Source organism: Salmo trutta, chromosome 18, assembly GCF_901001165.1.
Source record: "Salmo trutta chromosome 18, fSalTru1.1, whole genome shotgun sequence".
Lineage (NCBI taxonomy): Eukaryota > Metazoa > Chordata > Actinopteri > Salmoniformes > Salmonidae > Salmo > Salmo trutta.
In genome coordinates, this window is record NC_042974.1 from 33,072,699 (window position 1) to 33,090,147 (window position 17,449).

The 17,449-nt window shown below is 44.9% G+C and overlaps 1 protein-coding gene across 1 annotated transcript in view; it reads left to right on the forward strand.

Annotated features, from left to right (window-relative positions):
- The first annotated feature begins 16,138 nt into the window (after positions 1–16,138).
- The window catches only part of LOC115153208 (galactosylgalactosylxylosylprotein 3-beta-glucuronosyltransferase 2), a 31,330-nt gene continuing 30,019 nt past the window's right edge, over positions 16,139–17,449 (forward strand). The window contains exon 1 of the mRNA XM_029698407.1: positions 16,139–17,343. Within this exon, the coding sequence (XP_029554267.1) occupies positions 16,819–17,343 (525 nt within the window). The 5' untranslated portion in view covers positions 16,139–16,818. The remainder of the gene's footprint in view (positions 17,344–17,449) is intronic.

Sequence of the window (17,449 nt, forward strand, 5' to 3'; positions counted from 1 at the left end):
ATCTCTATTGCACTCCACACTGCCCTTTCCCACCTGGACAAAAGGAACACCTATGTGAGAATGCTGTTCATTGACTACAGCTCAGCGTTCAACACCATAGTACCCTCAAAGCTCATCACTAAGCTAAGGAACCTGGGACTAATCACCTCCCTCTGCAACTGGATCCTGGACTTCCTGACGGGCCTCCCCCAGGTGTTAAGGGTAGGTAGCAACACATCTACCACGCGGATCCTCAACACTGGAGCTCCCCAGGGGTGCGTGCTCAGTCCCCTCCTGTAGTCCCTGTTCACCCACGACTGCATGGCCAGGCACGACTCCAATATCATCATTAGTTTGCTGACGACACAACAGTGGTAGGCCTGATCACCGACAACGACGAGACAGCCTATAGGGAGGAGGTCAGAGACCTGGCCGGGTGGTGCCAGAATAACAACCTATCCCTCAACTTAACCAAGACTAAGGAGATGATTGTGGACTACAGGAAAAGGACCACCGAGCACGTCCCTATTCTCATCGACAGGGCTGTAGTGGAGCAGGTTGAGAGCTTCAAATTCCTTGCTGTCCACATCAACAACAAATTAGAATGGTCCAAACACACCAAGACAGTCGTGAAGAGGGCACAACAAAGCCTATTCCCCCTCAGGAAACTAAAAAGATTTGGCATCCTGAGATCCTCAAAAGGTTCTACAGCTGCAACATCGAGAGCATCCTGACCGGTTGCATCACTGCCTGGTACGGCAATTGCTCGGCCTCTGACGCAAGGCACTTCAGAGGGTAGTGCGTACGGCCCAGTACATCACTGGGGAAAAGCTGCCTGCCATCCAGGACCTCTACACCAGGCAGTATCAGAGGAAGGCCCTGAAAAATGTCAAAGACCCCAGCCACCCCAGTCATAGACTGATCTCTCTACTATCACATGGCAAGCGGTACCGGAGTGCCAAGTCTCGGACAAAAAGGCTTCTTAACAGTTTTACCCCCAAGCCATAAAACTCCTGAACAGGTAACCAAATGGTTACCCGGACTATTTGCATTGTGTTCAGATCAGGGTTGGGTTATAAAAAAATATCTGAAACTTTGAACATCCCACGGAGCACCATTAAATCCATTTTTTAAAAATGGAAAGAATATGGCATCACAACAAACCTGCCAAGAAAAGGCCGCCTACCAAAACTCACAGACCAGGCACGGAGGGCATTAATCAGAGATGCAACAAAGAGACCAAAGATAACCCTGAAGGAGCTGCAAAGCTCCACAGTGGAGATTGGTTGTATCTGTCCATAGGACCACATTAAGCCACACACTACACAGAGCTAGGCTTTACGGAAGAGTGGCCAGAAAAAAAGCCATTGCTTTAAGAAAGAAATAAGTAAACACGTTTGGTGTTCGCCAAAAGGCATGTGGAAGACTCTCCAAACATATGGAAGAAGGTACTCTGGTCAGATGAGACTAAAATTTAGCTTTTTGGCCATCAAGGAAAACACTATGTCTGGTGCAAACCCAAGACCTGGTGGCAGCATCATGCTGTGGGTTTGTTTTTCATCGGCAGGGACTGGGAAAATGGTAAGAATTGAAGGAATGATGGATGGCTCTAAATACAGGGAAATTCTTGTGGGGAAACCTGTTTCAGTCTTCCAGAGATTTGAGACTGGGATGGAGGTTCATCTTCCAGCAGGACAATGACCCTAAGCATACTGCTAAAGCAACACTTCAATGGTTTAAGGGGAAACATTTAAATATCTTCACATGGCCTAGTCAAAGCCCTGACCTCAATCCAATTGAGAATCTGTGGTATGATTTAAAGATTGCTGTACACCAGCAGAAGCCATCCAACTTGGAGGAGCTGGAGCAGTTTTGCCTTGAAGAATGTGCAAAAATCCCAGTGGCTAAATGTGCCAAGCTTATAGAGACATACCCCAAGAGACTTGCAGCTGTAATTGCTGCAAAAGGTGGCTCTACAAAGTATTGGCTTTGGGGGGGTGAATAGTTATGCATGCTCAAGTTAATTTTTTTCTGGTCTTATTTCTTGTTTGTTTGACAAGAAAAATGATTTTGCATCTTCAAAGTGGTAGGTATGTTGTATAAATCAAATGATAGAAACCCCCCTAAAATCCATTTTACTTCCAGGTTGTAAGGTAACAAAATAGGACAAATGCCAAGGGGGTGAATACTTTCGCAAGCCACTGTAAATCATCAGAGAACAACATGTACTTAGTTTTACCTGCATTCAATACTAATTTCAGGTCAATTAAGTTTTTTTTAATACAATGAAGGCAGACTGTTGTTCAGATAGAGCCCTGTCAACGGTAGGGACAATTGCATACACAACAGTATCATCAGCATACAAGCGCAGGTTACAAGTCGATATTGTTAATGTAAACAGTAAAAAGTACAGGACCCAAAATCAACCTCTGTGGGACATCTTTTGTAATATCCAGGAAACCTGATCTAACACCATCAGTAGATACACATTGAGTTCTGTCAAGTAATTTTTAAACCTGTTACACGAATCCTGGTCTAGGCCAATTGAGGAAAACCTCTGAATTAGCAGTGAGTGATCAACAGTATCGAAAGCCTTTGACAGGTCAATGAAGAGGACAGAATAATGTTGCCTTTTATCCATACAATTATAACTAGGGATGCAGTAGAGATAGTGCTATGGTCTAAAACCCGACTGATGTACATTTAGAATACATTTCAAAGATAAGAAAGATCGTAGCTGATAATATTTTAGCTAGGCAAGAAAGATTAGAAATAAGGCGATAATTATTTAGGTCATAAGGATCACCACTTTTGTGAAGGGGGAGTACATGGGCCACCTTCCAAACCTTGGGGATAGTACCAGATATAATTGTTAGGTTACAAATATGGGTTAATGATTCAGCAATCAAGGGGTCAGAGAGCTGCAGCAAAAATTGATCAAGCATATCAGTCCCAGAGGATTCTTTTCACATCAATCTTGAGCATGGCATCTTGCGCCTTACAGAGAGTAAATTGCTGAAATGAAAACAAAATTCACTAGAAGTTGACGTGTTAACCGTCTGGTCAGCTAGAGGCTGGCAGAGGGAAGGGCAGTTGATTGACGGGCCAAGGTCAATTAAACCACTGTTTCTCTTAAAAGCATCACTTGTCCCCTTCTTCTCAGTTATGATGCCAGAGTCAGACAGAACTTGCTTGGCAGGGAAGAAGAGAAATTTGTACACTTTAATGCATGTACTGTTTTCCCAAAATTTAGAAGGCTCACTAGCAGTGTCAGAGATTGAGCTTTAAAAGTTGCTTGATTTAGCTTTCTTAATCGAGACATGGCATATTACTATATTATTGCGTATATAGTATGTTTCTCAATTGTCTTAAAAATGTGCAGTCCACTACAGAGTCAGTATTCCTTGCTTTGGCTCAGGCCTGATTTCTCATCTGAATGAGCTCAGATAGCTCAGACGAAATCCAAGCGTTAGATCTATCTTTCACTCTGAATTGTTTATAAGGGGAGTGTTGATCTGTCAGATGAATAAATATGTAGGAGAATTTTCCAAGAGACAACTCAGGGCCAGGAATACAGGAGACAGTGGATCAATCAGAGTAGAAATTGACATGTAAATCAAATCAAATCAAATGTTATTTGTCACACACACATGGTTAGCAGATGTTAATACGAGTGCAGCGAAATGCTTGTGCTTCTAGTTTCGACAGTGCAGTAATATCTAACAAGTCATCTAACAAATTCACAACAACTACTTTATACACACAAATGTAAAGGGACGGAATAAGAATATGTACATATAAATATATGGATGAGCGATGGCTGTGCGGCATAGGCAAGACGCAATAGATGGTATGAAACACAGTATATACATATGAGATGAGTAATGTAGGATATGTAAACATTATTAAAGTGGCATTATTTAAAGTGACTTTATTAAACCTTTATTACCTTTATTAAAGTGGCCAGTGATTTCAAGTCTGTATCTTGGCAGCAGCGTCCTTATGATAGTGATTGCTGTTTAGCAGTCTGATGGCCTTGAGATAGAAGCTGTTTTTCAGTGTCTTGGTCCCGGCTTTGATTCGCCTGTCCTGACCTCACCTTCTGGATGGTAGCGGGGTGAACAGGCAGTCCTCGGGTGGTTGTTGTCCTTGATGATCTTTTTGGTCTTCCTGTGACATCGGGTGCTGTAGGTGTCCTGGAGGGCAGGTAGTTTGCCCCAGGTGATGCGTTGTGCAGACCGCACTACCCTCTGGAGGGCCTTGCGGTTGAGGGCGGTGCAGTTGCCGTACCAGGTGGTGATACAGCCTGACAGGATGCTCTTGATTGTGAATCTGTAAAAGTTTGAGGGATTTAGGTGACAAGCCACATTTCTTCAGCCTCCTGAGGTTGAAGAGGCCTTCTTCACAACGCTGTCTGTGTGGGTGGACCATTTCAGTTTGTCCGTGATGTGTAAGCCGAGGAAATTAAAACTGTCCACTTTCTCCACTACTGTCCCGTCAATGTGGATGGGGGGGTGCTCACTCTGCTGTTTCCTGAAGTCCACGATCATCTCCTTTTTTTATTGACATTGAGTGAGAGGTTGTTTTCCTGACACCATACTTTGAGGGCCCTCACCTCCTCCCTGTAGGCTGTCTCATCGTTGTTGGTAATCAAGCCTACTACTGTTGTGTTGTCTGCAAACTTGATGACTGAGTTAGAGGCGTGCATGGCCACGCAGTCATGGGTGAACAGGGAGTACAGGAGGGGGCTGAGCACGCACCCTTGTGGGGCTCCAGTGTTGAGGATCAGCGAAGTGGAGATGTTGTTTCCTACCTTCACCACCTGTGGCCCGTCAGAAGTCCTGGACCCAATTGCAGAGAGCGGGGTTGAGACCCAGGGCCTTAAGCTTAATGATGAGCTTGGAGGGTACTATGGTGTTGAATGCTGAGCTATAGTCAATGAACAGCATTCTTACATAGGTCCTTGGTAGCGGGCCGTGTTGGTGGCACTGTATTATCCTCAAAGCAGGCAAAGAAGGTGTTTAGCTTGTCTGGAAGCAAGACGTTGGTGTCCGTGACGTGGCTGGTTTTCTTTTTGTAGTCCGTAATTGCCTGTTGACCCTGCCACATATGTATCGTGTCTGGGCCGTTGAATTGTCCCTATACCGACATTTCGCTTGTTTGATTTTCTTGCGGAGGGAATAACTACACTGTTTATATTCTGTCATATTCCCCGACCTCTTTCCGTGGTTGAATGCGGTGGTTCCCGCTTTCAGTTTTGCTTGAATGCCGCCTTCTATCCACGGTTTCTGGTTGGGGTAGGTTTTAATAATCACAGTGGGTACAACATCTCTAATGCACTGCCTAATAAACTCACTCACAGAGTCAGCGTAATAAATCAATGTTATTGTCTGAGGCTTCCCGGAACATTTTTCAGTCCACGTGATCAAAACAATCTTGAAGCATGGATTCCGATTGGTCAGACCAGCATTGAATGGTTCTAGTCACAGGTACATCCTGTGAGAATCTGCCTATAGGACGGTACGAGCAAGATAGTCATGGTCGGATTTGCCGAAGGGAGGGTGAGGGAGGGCCTTGTATGCATCGCAGAAGTTAGAGTAGCCGTGGTCCAGTGTTTTGCTCAAGCAGGTACAACAGTCAATGTTGCTGGTAGAATTTAGGTAGTTTTGTTCTCAAATTAGCTTTGTTAAAATCCCCAGCTACAATAAATGCAGTTTCAGGATATATGGTTTCCAGTTTACATAGAGACCAGTGAAGTTCTTTCAGGGCTGTCGAGGTATCTGCTTGGGGGGATATACACGGCGGTGACTATAATCAAAGAGAATTCTCTTGGGAGATAATGTGGTCTGCATTTTATTGTAAGGAATTCTAGGTCAGGTGAACAAAAGGACTTGAGTTCCTGTATGTTGTTATTGTTACACCGTGAGTTGTTAATCATGAGGCATACACCCCCACCCTTCTTCTTACCAGCGAGATGTTTGTTTCTGTTGGCGTGACGCATGAAGAAACCCGGTGGCTGTAGTGACTCTGACAACATTGTCATGTTTCCATGAGCTATGTTTCCATGAAACAGAGAATGTTACAATCTCTGATGTCTCTCTGGAAGGCAACTCGTACCCTAATTTCATCCACCTTGTTGTCTAGAGACCGGACATTGGCGACTAATAAGCTCGGAAGCGAAGGGTAGTGTGATCTCCTGCTAAGTCTGACCAGGAGGTCAGACTCTCCTACGGCGACGACATTGTTTTGGGTCGGCCTCTGGGATTAGATCGAATGTCCAGGGTGGAGGTCCAAACAAAGGATCTGCTTCGGGAAAGTCATATTCCTGGTCGTAATACTGGTAAATGGACTTCGCTCTTATATCCAATAGTTCTTCCCGGCTGTATGTAATAACACATAAGATTTTCCGGGCTAACAATGTAAGAATAATACATAAAAAAACAAATTACTGGTACAATAATGCTTGTATGAACTCAAACAGAGGCGCAGAGAAACACAGCAAGCAGAGGTGAGAGTAAATTCAGATATTTTACTTAAAGTTTTGATAGAAACAAGGCAACCGCACAAGAGTACACTAACAAAACATGAGACCTAAGCACAGATACAGGCCAACTGGGGAACCTAAATAGCAAGGCAACCAGGTGAACAGAGAAAGTAATTAAACACGGGTGAAACCAATAAGTAATAATCAGGGTAACCTGTAAACTAGAAAACAAGGTAAAGGTGCCCTCCAGCGGTAACCTAAGGAAACAACAATCAAATGAAACAGAAACTGTGACAATTACTGCATTGTTTCCTAAGAACTTGAAGCGAGGCGACCATCTCTGTCGGCGCCATCTTGAATCCTTGAGGAGAGAACTTTTTAACATTTCTCTTCTTAATTAAACAAGGATTAGTATTTTGCTGTTTCGTATTTCTAATACATACTATGGGACAATAATCACTGAGATTATATGCAAATGCTCCACTAGACAAATATTTAAGGCGTTATTAGTAAGAAATAGCAGCAATAGCATCCGCCATGACAGCAGGGAGGCGGTAAATCCCAACAACAAATAAATGTGTATTCTGATTTATGGACACATCTACTACAACCAGGAGCTCGAATTTCTTGGTAACAGAAATATTTAAAAAAATTGAGATGACAGGAAATTAGATTTTACATATACGGCCACTCCTCCCCCTTTCTATAATCTGTCACATATACAGAACCATTAAACCATGTTTCTGAGAGAACCAAAATGTCAGGACATGAGTCCTGTACCCAAATGTCAATTGTGTCCATTTTTTTATTATACTTTACACATTTAGGTGCATTATCCCATACCCTCTACGAGATTTCAAGTCAGAGGGGTATTCAGCTCATTCCCATCAGATCTAACAGGCATAGGGTCACCTGCAGTTATCTCACGTGTCCCTGGCCAACCACGTGAGAGCAGAGCAGACTGAGCATTTGACAGACCTCCCTCAAGTCACTTGATGCAGGGGCTGGGGCGGGAACTGGAAGAGCAGTTTTGGCAGAACTCAGTCCACCCGGATGAAGCTCCCGCCAAAGGAGTGGAGCTGCTGCAGGGGACCGGAGTGGCTGCCAATGCTCCATTCTGGGTGTGCGCAGCAGGAGGCCTTGGTGGGGCTCCTGTTGCAGGGTTGGGGCTGCCATTCGGAGAAGGAGTGTCTTAGGCCTGTTATGGTGATGGGAGTAGGTAGAGTAACCAAAACTAGCCTGGGAGGGAGGTTGTGGGGGGAATTGAGGAGGGTGGTTTGGAGGGCAGTTTGGCTGGTGAAGCTCCAAACTCTCAGCATATGAGGGCTGATGATGAGAATGATACATGGTGCAGACTGCATCATGTGGTGCACCACCCTCAACAGTGTTTTTCCAGACTCTGTTGTAGTGGTCGTGCTGTGTAGAACTGGGCTGAGTTGAGGTGGGCCATGTCTGGTAGAGCTGTGCTGAGGCGGGCCTGGTCTGGTAGAGCTGTGTTGAGGTGTGCTGGGTCTGTTTGTGATGGGCCGGGTCTGGTTATGCTATGCTGAGATGGGCCTAGTCTGGTAGAGCTGTTCTGTGATGGGCCGGGTCTGGTAGAGCTGTGCTGAGGCAGGCCTGTTCTGGTAGAGATGTGCTGTAATGGACCAGGTCTGGTTGAGCTATGCTGATGCTGGCCGGGTCTGGTAGAGCGGTGCTGAGGTGGGCCAAGTCTGGTTGAGCTGTGCTGTGATGGGCCGGGTCTGATTGAGCTGTGCTGATGCGGGCCGGGTATGGTCGTCTCTCCGATGGCTGAAGGGTCTATATGTCTCTTACCAGAGGCTGCCTCTGCATATGTGGGCTGGCAGTGAGGCTGAAGTATGGTCTGGGCTGGGGTACCCTCCTGTTGGCCACTATTTGTCCAACCCCTAGAGTACAGTCCAGTGCTGTGAAGTGTTGGGCTGAGCTGAGCTGTGACCGGCACCGCTGGGATGAGCTGGGCTGGTTCTGGCACCGCTGGGCTGAGATGGGTTGGTTCTGGCACCGCTGTGCTGAACTGGTCTGGGTCTAGCACCGCAGGGCTGAGCCTGGTTGGTTCTGGCACTGCCGGCTGAACTGGTCTGGGTCTAGCACTGCTGGGCTCTGACATGTTGGTAGGAGCCGGAGATGTCATCCTCATCCTATTTTTCCAACTTAATTGAGGAAAATAAGAACAATCCGAAATTTCTTTTTGATACTGTCGCAAAGCTAACTAAAAAGCAGCATTCGCAAATGGAGGATGGCTTTCACTTCAGCAGTAATAAATGTATGAACTTCTTTGAGGAAAAGATCATGATCATTAGAAAGCAAATTACGGACTCCTCTTTAAATCTGGGTATTCCTCCAAAGCTCCATTGTCCTGAGTCTGCACAACTCTGCCAGGACCTTGGATCAAGGGAGATACTAAAGTGTTTTAGTACTATATCTCTTGACACAATGATGAAAATAATCATGGCCTCCAAACCCTCAAGCTGCATACTGGACCCTATTCCAACTAAACTACTGAAAGAGCTGCTTCCTGTGCTTGGCCCTCCTATGTTGAACATAATAAACGGCTCTCTATCCACCGGATGTGTACCAAGCTCACTAAAAGTGGCAGAAATAAAGCCTCTCTTGAAAAAGCCGAATCTTGACCCAGAAATTATAAAAAACTATCGGCCTATATCGAATCTTCCATTCCTCTCAAAAATTTTAGAAAAAGCTGTTGCACTGCAACTCACTGCCTTCCTGAAGACAAACAATGTATACGAAACGCTTCAGTCTGGTTTTAGACCCCATCATAGCACTGAGACTGCACTTGTGAAGGTGGTAAATGACCTTTTAATGACGTCAGATTGAGGCTCTGCATCTGTCCTCGTGCTCCTAGATCTTAGTGCCGCTTTTGATACCATCGATCACCACATTCTTTTGGAGAGATTGGAAACCCAAATTGGTCTACATGGACAAGTTCTGGCCTGGTTTAGATCTTATTTGTCGGAGAGATATCAGTTTGTCTCTGTGAATGGTTTGTCCTCTGACAAATCAATTGTACATTTCGGTGTTCCTCAAGGTTCCGTTTTAGGACCACTATTGTTTTCACTATATATTTTACCTCTTGGGGATGTCATTCGAAAACATAATGTTACATTTCACTGCTATGCGGACGACACACAGCTGTACATTTCAATGAAACATGGTGAAGCCCCAAAATTGCCCTCGCTAGAAGCCTGTGTTTCAGACATAAGGAAGTGGATGGCTGCAAACTTTCTACTTTTAAACTCGGACAAAACAGAGATGCTTGTTCTAGGTCCCAAGAAACAAAGAGATCTTCTGTTCAATCTGACAATTAATCTGGATGGTTGTACAGTCGTCTCAAATAAAACTGTGAAGGACCTCGGTGTTACTCTGGACCCTGATCTCTCTTTTGAAGAACATATCAAGACTGTTTCAAGGACAGCTTTTTTCCATCTACGTAACATTGCAAAAATCAGAAACTTTCTGTCCAAAAATGACGCAGAAAAATTAATCCATGCTTTTGTTACTTCTAGGCTGGACTACTGCAATGCTCTACTTTCCGGCTACCCGGATAAAGCACTAAACAAACTTCAGTTAGTGCTAAATACGGCTGCTAGAATCCTGACAAGAACCAAAAAATTTGATCATATTACTCCAGTGCTAGCCTCCCTACACTGGCTTCCTGTTAAGGCAAGGGCTGATTTCAAGGTTTTACTGCTAACCTACAAAGCATTACATGGGCTTGCTCCTACCTATCTTTCCGATTTGGTCCTGCCGTACATACCTACACGTACGCTACGGTCACAAGACACAGGCCTCCTAATTGTCCCTAGAATTTCTAAGCAAACGGCTGGAGGTAGGGCTTTCTCCTATAGAGCTCCATTTTTATGGAATGGTCTGCCTACCCATGTGAGAGACGCAGACTCAGTCTCAACCTTTAAGTCTTTACTGAAGACTTATCTCTTCAGTAGGTCCTATGATTAAGTATAGTCTGGCCCAGGAGTGTGAAGGTGAACGGAAAGGCTGGAGCAACGAACCGCCCTTGCTGTCTCTGCCTTGCCGGTTCCCCTCTTTCCACTGGGATTCTCTGCCTCTAACCCTATTACAGGGGCTGAGTCACTGACTTACTGGTGTTCTTCCATGCCGTCCATGGGAGGGGTGCGTTGAGTGGGTTGAGTGGGTTGAGTCACTGACGTGGTCTTCCTGTCTGGGTTGGCGCCCCCCCCTTGGGTTGTGCCATGGCGGAGATTTTGTGGGCTATACTCGGCCTTGTCTTCGGACGGTAAGTTGGTGGTTGTAGACATCCCTCTAGTGGTGTGGGGGCTGTGCTTTGGCAAAGTGGGTGGGGTTATATCCTGCCTGTTTGGCCCTGTCCGGGGGTATCATCGGATGGGGCCACAGTGTCTTCTGATCCCTCCTGTCTCAGCCTCTAGTATTTATGCTGCAGTAGTTTATGTGTCGGGGGGCTAGGGTCAGTCTGTTTCATCTGGAGTATTCTCTTGTCTTATCCGGTGTCCTGTGTGAATTTAAATATGCTCTCTCTAATTCTCTCTTTCTATCTTTCTTTCTTTCTCTCGGAGGACCTGAGCCCTAGGACCATGCCTCGGGACTACCTGGCATGATGACTCCTTGCTGTCCCCAGTCCACCTGGCCATGCTGCTGCTCCAGTTTCAACTGTTCTGCCTGCGGCTACGGAACCCTGACCTGTTCACCGGACGTGCTTGTTGCACCCTCGACAACTACAATGATTATTATTATTTGACCATGCTGGTCATTTATGAACATTTTAACATCTTGACCATGTTCTGTTATAATATCCACCCGGCACAGCCAGAAGAGGACTGGCCACCCCTCATAGCCTGGTTCCTCTCTAGGTTTCTTCCTAGGTTTTTGGCCTTTCTAGAGAGTTTTTCCTAGGGAGTTTTTCCTAGCCACCGTGCTTCTTTCACATGCATTGCTTGCTGTTTGGGGTTTTAGGCTGGGTTTCTGTACAGCATTTTGAGATTTCAGCTGATATACGAAGGGCTATATAAATACATTTGATTTGATTTGATGTCTAATGTGGCATCCTTCAGGTTCTTGGCAAAGATTCGCTCATGGTCCAGGTGTACATGGTCGTACAAGTGCTCACATGTCAGGATGTGGTGGTGAGAGATGCTGACATTTACTAGTGAGGAGTAGTCCATGGGGATTTTTTGGTTGACATTTTGGATCATTTGCCAGGGGAGACATTTCTTTGGTAGAAGGGTGGATATAATAATGCTTGAGACAGAGACAGAGACAGAGAGAGACAGAGAGAGAGAGAGAGAGAGACAGAGAGAGAGAGAGAGACAGAGAGAGAGAGAGACAGAGAGAGAGAGAGAGAGAGAGAGAGAGAGAGAGAGAGAGAGAGAAACCAGTGAAGAACAAACACCATTGTAAATACAACCTATATTTATGTTTACTTAGTTTCCCTGTTGTACTTTATCTAGTTGCACATCATTACAACAATGTATAAAGACATAATATGACATTTGAAATGTCTTTATTATTTTGTGAGTGTATTGTTCACTGTTATTTTTGTTGTTGTTTATTTTACTTTTGTTTATTATCTCTTTCACTTGCTTTGACAATGTAAACATATGTTAACCATACCAATAAAGCCGCTTAAATTGAAATTGAATCGACAGAGAGAAAGAGAGAGAGATAGAGACAACGTAGAGTGTGGCAGCGCCTACAGATGAGCCATTATCAGAGTGGCCATGGAAGCCATGGGAGGGTTGGTGGGAATTAAGGATGACATGCCATTAGTCAAATGAAACCGAAAACAGGGTGAAGAAAATATACTTTCTCATAATCCAATATCTGCAAATACACACATCGTCACGTAATGTAGAGAGACCACAGATACTGAGCTGACTATTTTTCTCAGTATCATTATCTCAGCTTGGAGCACACTTAACCTAGCTGATATTACACAGTAGACTAATTTCAAATAGATTGATGGGGAATGGACCACACTTGCTGTGTGTGTGACTGCGTGTGTGTGTGTGTATGTACCTGTGTGTGTGTGCATGCATGCATGTGTGTGGCTGATGGGAGCTGTTACACGTGTTTCTGGACTGAGGTGAGAGGGTGCCTGTAGGTGTAGACATTAGCATTGACAACATGTTAATTACCTCGGCTAGCTTCAAGGAACCACTCTACTGAGAGGGTGTGTGTGTCCGTGTGTGTGTGTGTGAGTGATTGGGGGGTGCAGCTTTCATCCCATGGGGATGAGGAGGAGCTGTTCATCAGCACCACGGATAGAGTGAGGGAAGCAGTTGGGAGGGGTGGAGAAGAGGATTGGATAGGAAAGGATAGCAGAGAACAGACACACCTGCTGCATAGAAATTAAGCCAAATGGAGTCCCATCCCTCAGCCATCCAGGCAGTTTGATCTCTATGGGCTCCCAAGGTCCATTATGTGCTCTATAGGGGGGACACATTTTGATGTAACACCAGACACAGGATGTATCTCCCTGTCGCCTGTGTTGTGTAGAGGTGGGTGAGGCTTCCAATCGCTCACCCTGTCACTCGTCTGCATGGTTACCGACTAAGTGTCACAATAACGGATTACACTGTTACAGCATGTGGAGCGGTCACCAACCACATCAGACTAAAGCCCTGAGTTCTGCCTTCTTGATGCATTAATTTCACACACATCAATGGGTCCTTCACAGGACAAGGCAGTCTATTGAATTGCCCGTCTCAATCACAGCCCTTCATTATTTATACAGAGGAATGAAGTTCCGTTTGGCACCTCTGTTGGATGTCATTAGAATTCTTAAACCACACACACACACACTTTCTCAGCCTCTCTCTAACATAAAAGTTTGGAGCCAGAGATAGCATCAGCATGCTTTAACTGCTCTGATTGCTCTCTCTCTCTCTCTCTCTCTCTCTCTCTCTCTCTCTCTCTCTCTCTGTCTCTCTCACGATCTCTCTCTCTCTCTCACAATGCAAAGCGGAAAAACTACTTTACAGCACACTGCGTTCAGAGAGAAGCTCTCTTCTGTTATGTAAATCAGGAAAGATATTGCCAGAGACTCAAGGTTAGCCTAACACCAGCTTGTTTGGTCGCTATGCTGTGAGTGTTTTCATTTCCTCACAAACAACACACTCACTCTGGTACTGCAGTCAAAGTCATTATGTGACGCTGTTAGTAAATGTATTTTTCAAACTGACTTAGCCTGTAAGTGATATAGGACTGTGTCAGATTCTATTGAATGACAGGTAGGACTGAATTCCATCCATTACGTAGTGTGGGTGGGTGTAAATGCTTAGATAAGTACATTTTAAAAGGTGCTTGACAGACATTCTACCAATGAGCATCCTAGGAATCGATTCCTTTATAGTGGCAGATGGGTCATTTAATGAGATTATGAGTCTTAATTGACACTGTGTGTGTGTGTGTGTGTGTGTGTGTGTGTGTGTGTGTGTGTGTGTGTGTGTGCGCACGTGCGTGCGCGTGTCTTGTTGCTGACAAGGGGAATGACATAAGCTCTAGAGAAAATCTTGAGGAAAGCTGTGGTCGACAGGTTGACAACAAAGACTCCCTTACTCCTCTCTGGTTTTACCTTTATTGGTCAATTCTATTTGAGATGTAGATGTTGGTATCAAGCCAATTGATTAGACCTAGATTTGCCTCTATACAGCACACCACTTTACATTACAGTATATGGAGGGATGAAGTACATAAACAGAAACCTCCATCACCTCTTAGGGGATGAAATTGGGTATAAAAAAAATAAGTATTTGCGAAATTCCAATAAATACATTTTCCAGGATCGATTTTGGGGCTGGGAGTAAATTCAATCGCATCTCCATCCTCTTCCCCATAAAACAACTAATGTCATCAACTGCAAACCTGTGCCAACTGAGTTATGCTGGAGGGAAATGTATTAGCTTGTCTCCAATTTACACAATAGGGAGGACGGAAAGTCATTTCAATGCTAATGGCATTGACAAATGCCTTGTAGACTTTCCATTTGTTGAGAGGATCTGAATTGTCTCTAAATTGAATTGTACTCTAAATTATCACTTAAATCGGGTTCCATAGTGATTTATGCATATACGATGGAAGACTCGTTTGTTGTCTTGGGATGTAGGGAGTCTTCAGTTGGTCTGGGAGCTAACTAGATATTTCTCTCCATCAGTAAACATCCACCTCCTTCCCCCACCATCGTTTTCTCTCCCTGTCTTTCTTTCTCTTTCACTCTCTATACTGTATTACCAGGATGACAAAGAGTAGATTGGACCCAGGGTTATCTCTCTCTCTCTCTCTCTCTCACAAACACACACTCTTTATCTGTGCCACTATTGTTCTCCTGCAAGTGTCTGGTGATGCTACCTTCTTTTGTGTGTGTGTGTGTGTGTGTGTGTGTGTGTGTGTGTGTGTGTGTGTGTGTGTGTGTGTGTGTGTGTGTGTGTGTGTGTGTGTGTGTGTCTGTGTGCGTGCGTGTTGTCTATTACTGAGGCCTCTCCAGACAGGTGAGATAGGCTATACACTTAATTGTTGCCTCTAGCAAACACATCACTCTGTTTCATGCTCCCTTGTCTCTCTTACTCAGACCAACTCCTGTGACATTTGACATGATGTCAGATAATAGCCAATCCCTTGGGCAAAGAAACAACAGAACCCAGCTCTGATTTCCACCATCAGAACTGATAGTGAGGCATCCATTTCTCATAGAACCCCTCATCATGTAATTCCCAATAGCAGAGAGCACTGTCAATGTCAATACCCAATAAGAATGGAGTATCTGATGGAACTGGTGCACTGACAAGACCCCAGTCTGACAGTTGAATGACAGGTACATGCTGATGGCACAGAGCCTATGAGGGGGAGAGGAGGGTGGAGCTAGATATGGGGAATGAGTAACTGACTAGTCATAACTCAAAGAAGAGATTTCACTTCATGCTGACATTGAAAAATGCACTCAATATTTCAATATTTATGTACTGGTATAGATTTAATATTTTAAACCAATTGACAATAATGAAATGCAAATCAGGCTCTATTTTTCTGCTCTATTTATAAAATACCAGAGTCTGGCATAACAGAAGCTACAGTCCAATTTAGACTGTTAGGCTACATACGAGATTAGGATCCATATGAGTGTTCCTTATCACGATAGGAGAATAAATAACACCATCTTTCTTTTCAATATTTTCCAAGCACAAGCAATTAATTGCATCTGAACAAATAGGGTACCAGATATGGGAAAAACCTCCTGAATATCCAAATAGCTGGTGACAAGTGCCCAAAACCATGTAAGGATGACCAGCATCAAACTGAAAGCCTATTTCCTGCAACTAATATAATACACACTTGTTCACATAAGTAATTAGTGTTTATTTCAAGATTATTTACGATAGTGGGTTGCAACGAGACCGAGTCTAAATGAATGTCATGCTGTAGGCTACTGATTTCCCTTGCTTCCAGAGAGATGTCTTTATTTCTATTCATTGAACGCTGCCAGCTCAATCGGTCTGGTGTGGACAATTTGCAGTTCAAATCAAAGTTCCGATTATCATTTAGAACGAAAGCAAACGTTTTATCAAAACATGGTGCTTCTCTCTCTCTCTCTCTCTCTCTCTCTCTCTCTCTCTCCCTCTCTCTCTGTCTGTCTGTAGGGTGAGTTTATCTCCATCCTCAGCGGACACTGACGTGCTTCTCTAGCAGCATAACAAAGTCTCCCTTTCTCACTCCCCTCCTCCTCTCTTTCTCTCCCTGTCCATTCCAATCTTTCCCGTCCCCTCTCATCGCTGTCTCTCCTCTCTCTGCACTGACGCTCCCGCACCTGCTTCTCCCCACTGCCCATCAGACACCGACTTAAACCGCATTCAGCCCGGGAATGATGTCCCTTTCTCCCAGACACTACGGGAGTAGCGGCCGGTGGATATCTGCGAAAAGCTATTTCTGGTTTATCGAAAAGGTTGTGGGCTGAAGGCATGTGAAGATTGCGTTTGGGATTAAATGTGGGTTTTTTTTGTTGAGGGGTTCGTTTTGTCGCTCTCTCGTTCGAGGGATATGAGGCACTTCTCCACTTTCATCTGGGAGGAGACTCATCAGCAAACAGTCCCTACGGGACGCGGACGTGACTATGTGTTCATAACCCTAAACGGGATGAATTTTGATATTTATTAGTTTATTGGAGATAAACAAAGTCCTAATTTCTAAAAATGGGTCTTACGTGGTCACTTAAAATCGCTTTGGAGAGTGCAAATTGTTGTTGCACGATCGTGGTGGGATGCTTGGATGTGATGGAGTGAGTGAGATAGAGTGAGTGCACGGCTCGTTTATCACCTAACTTCGGCAAAATGAAATCGCTCTTCTACAGCCGCTTCTTCATTCTCCTGCCCTGGGTCCTCATCGTCATCATCATGATCGATATTGACACCAAGAGGACACCCGCCCGAAGTCCAGTCCTGGGCCGCGCTGGGGGCGCACAGCAGCATGACAGAACCAGACTTCCTCGGGCCAATCGTTCCGCTCTCCAAGTAATCTACGCCATCACCCCGACCTACAACCGGCCAGTCCAGAAAGCTGAACTTACCCGGCTCGCTAACACCTTCTGCCAGGTTCCTCGCTTCCACTGGATCGTAGTGGAGGACTCGAGCGTGCGCACAGAGCTGGTGGCGCGCTTTCTCTCCCGCTCCGGGATGCCATACACACACTTGAACATCTTTACACCCCGCCGGTTCAAACGGACCGGGATGCCTCGTGCTACTGAGCAGAGGAACACGGCTCTGTCGTGGCTACGGTCGCATCGCTCGCGGAAGGACGTGGGGGTGGTATTCTTCGCAGATGATGACAACACATACAGTCTGGAACTGTTTGAAGAGGTAATAAAGCACATTAATGACAGATAGGCTACATGGCATGTGATGTCATTCACACACACACACAACAAAACTTATCAGTTTTCTAGTACAATAGTTTTCAGATAGC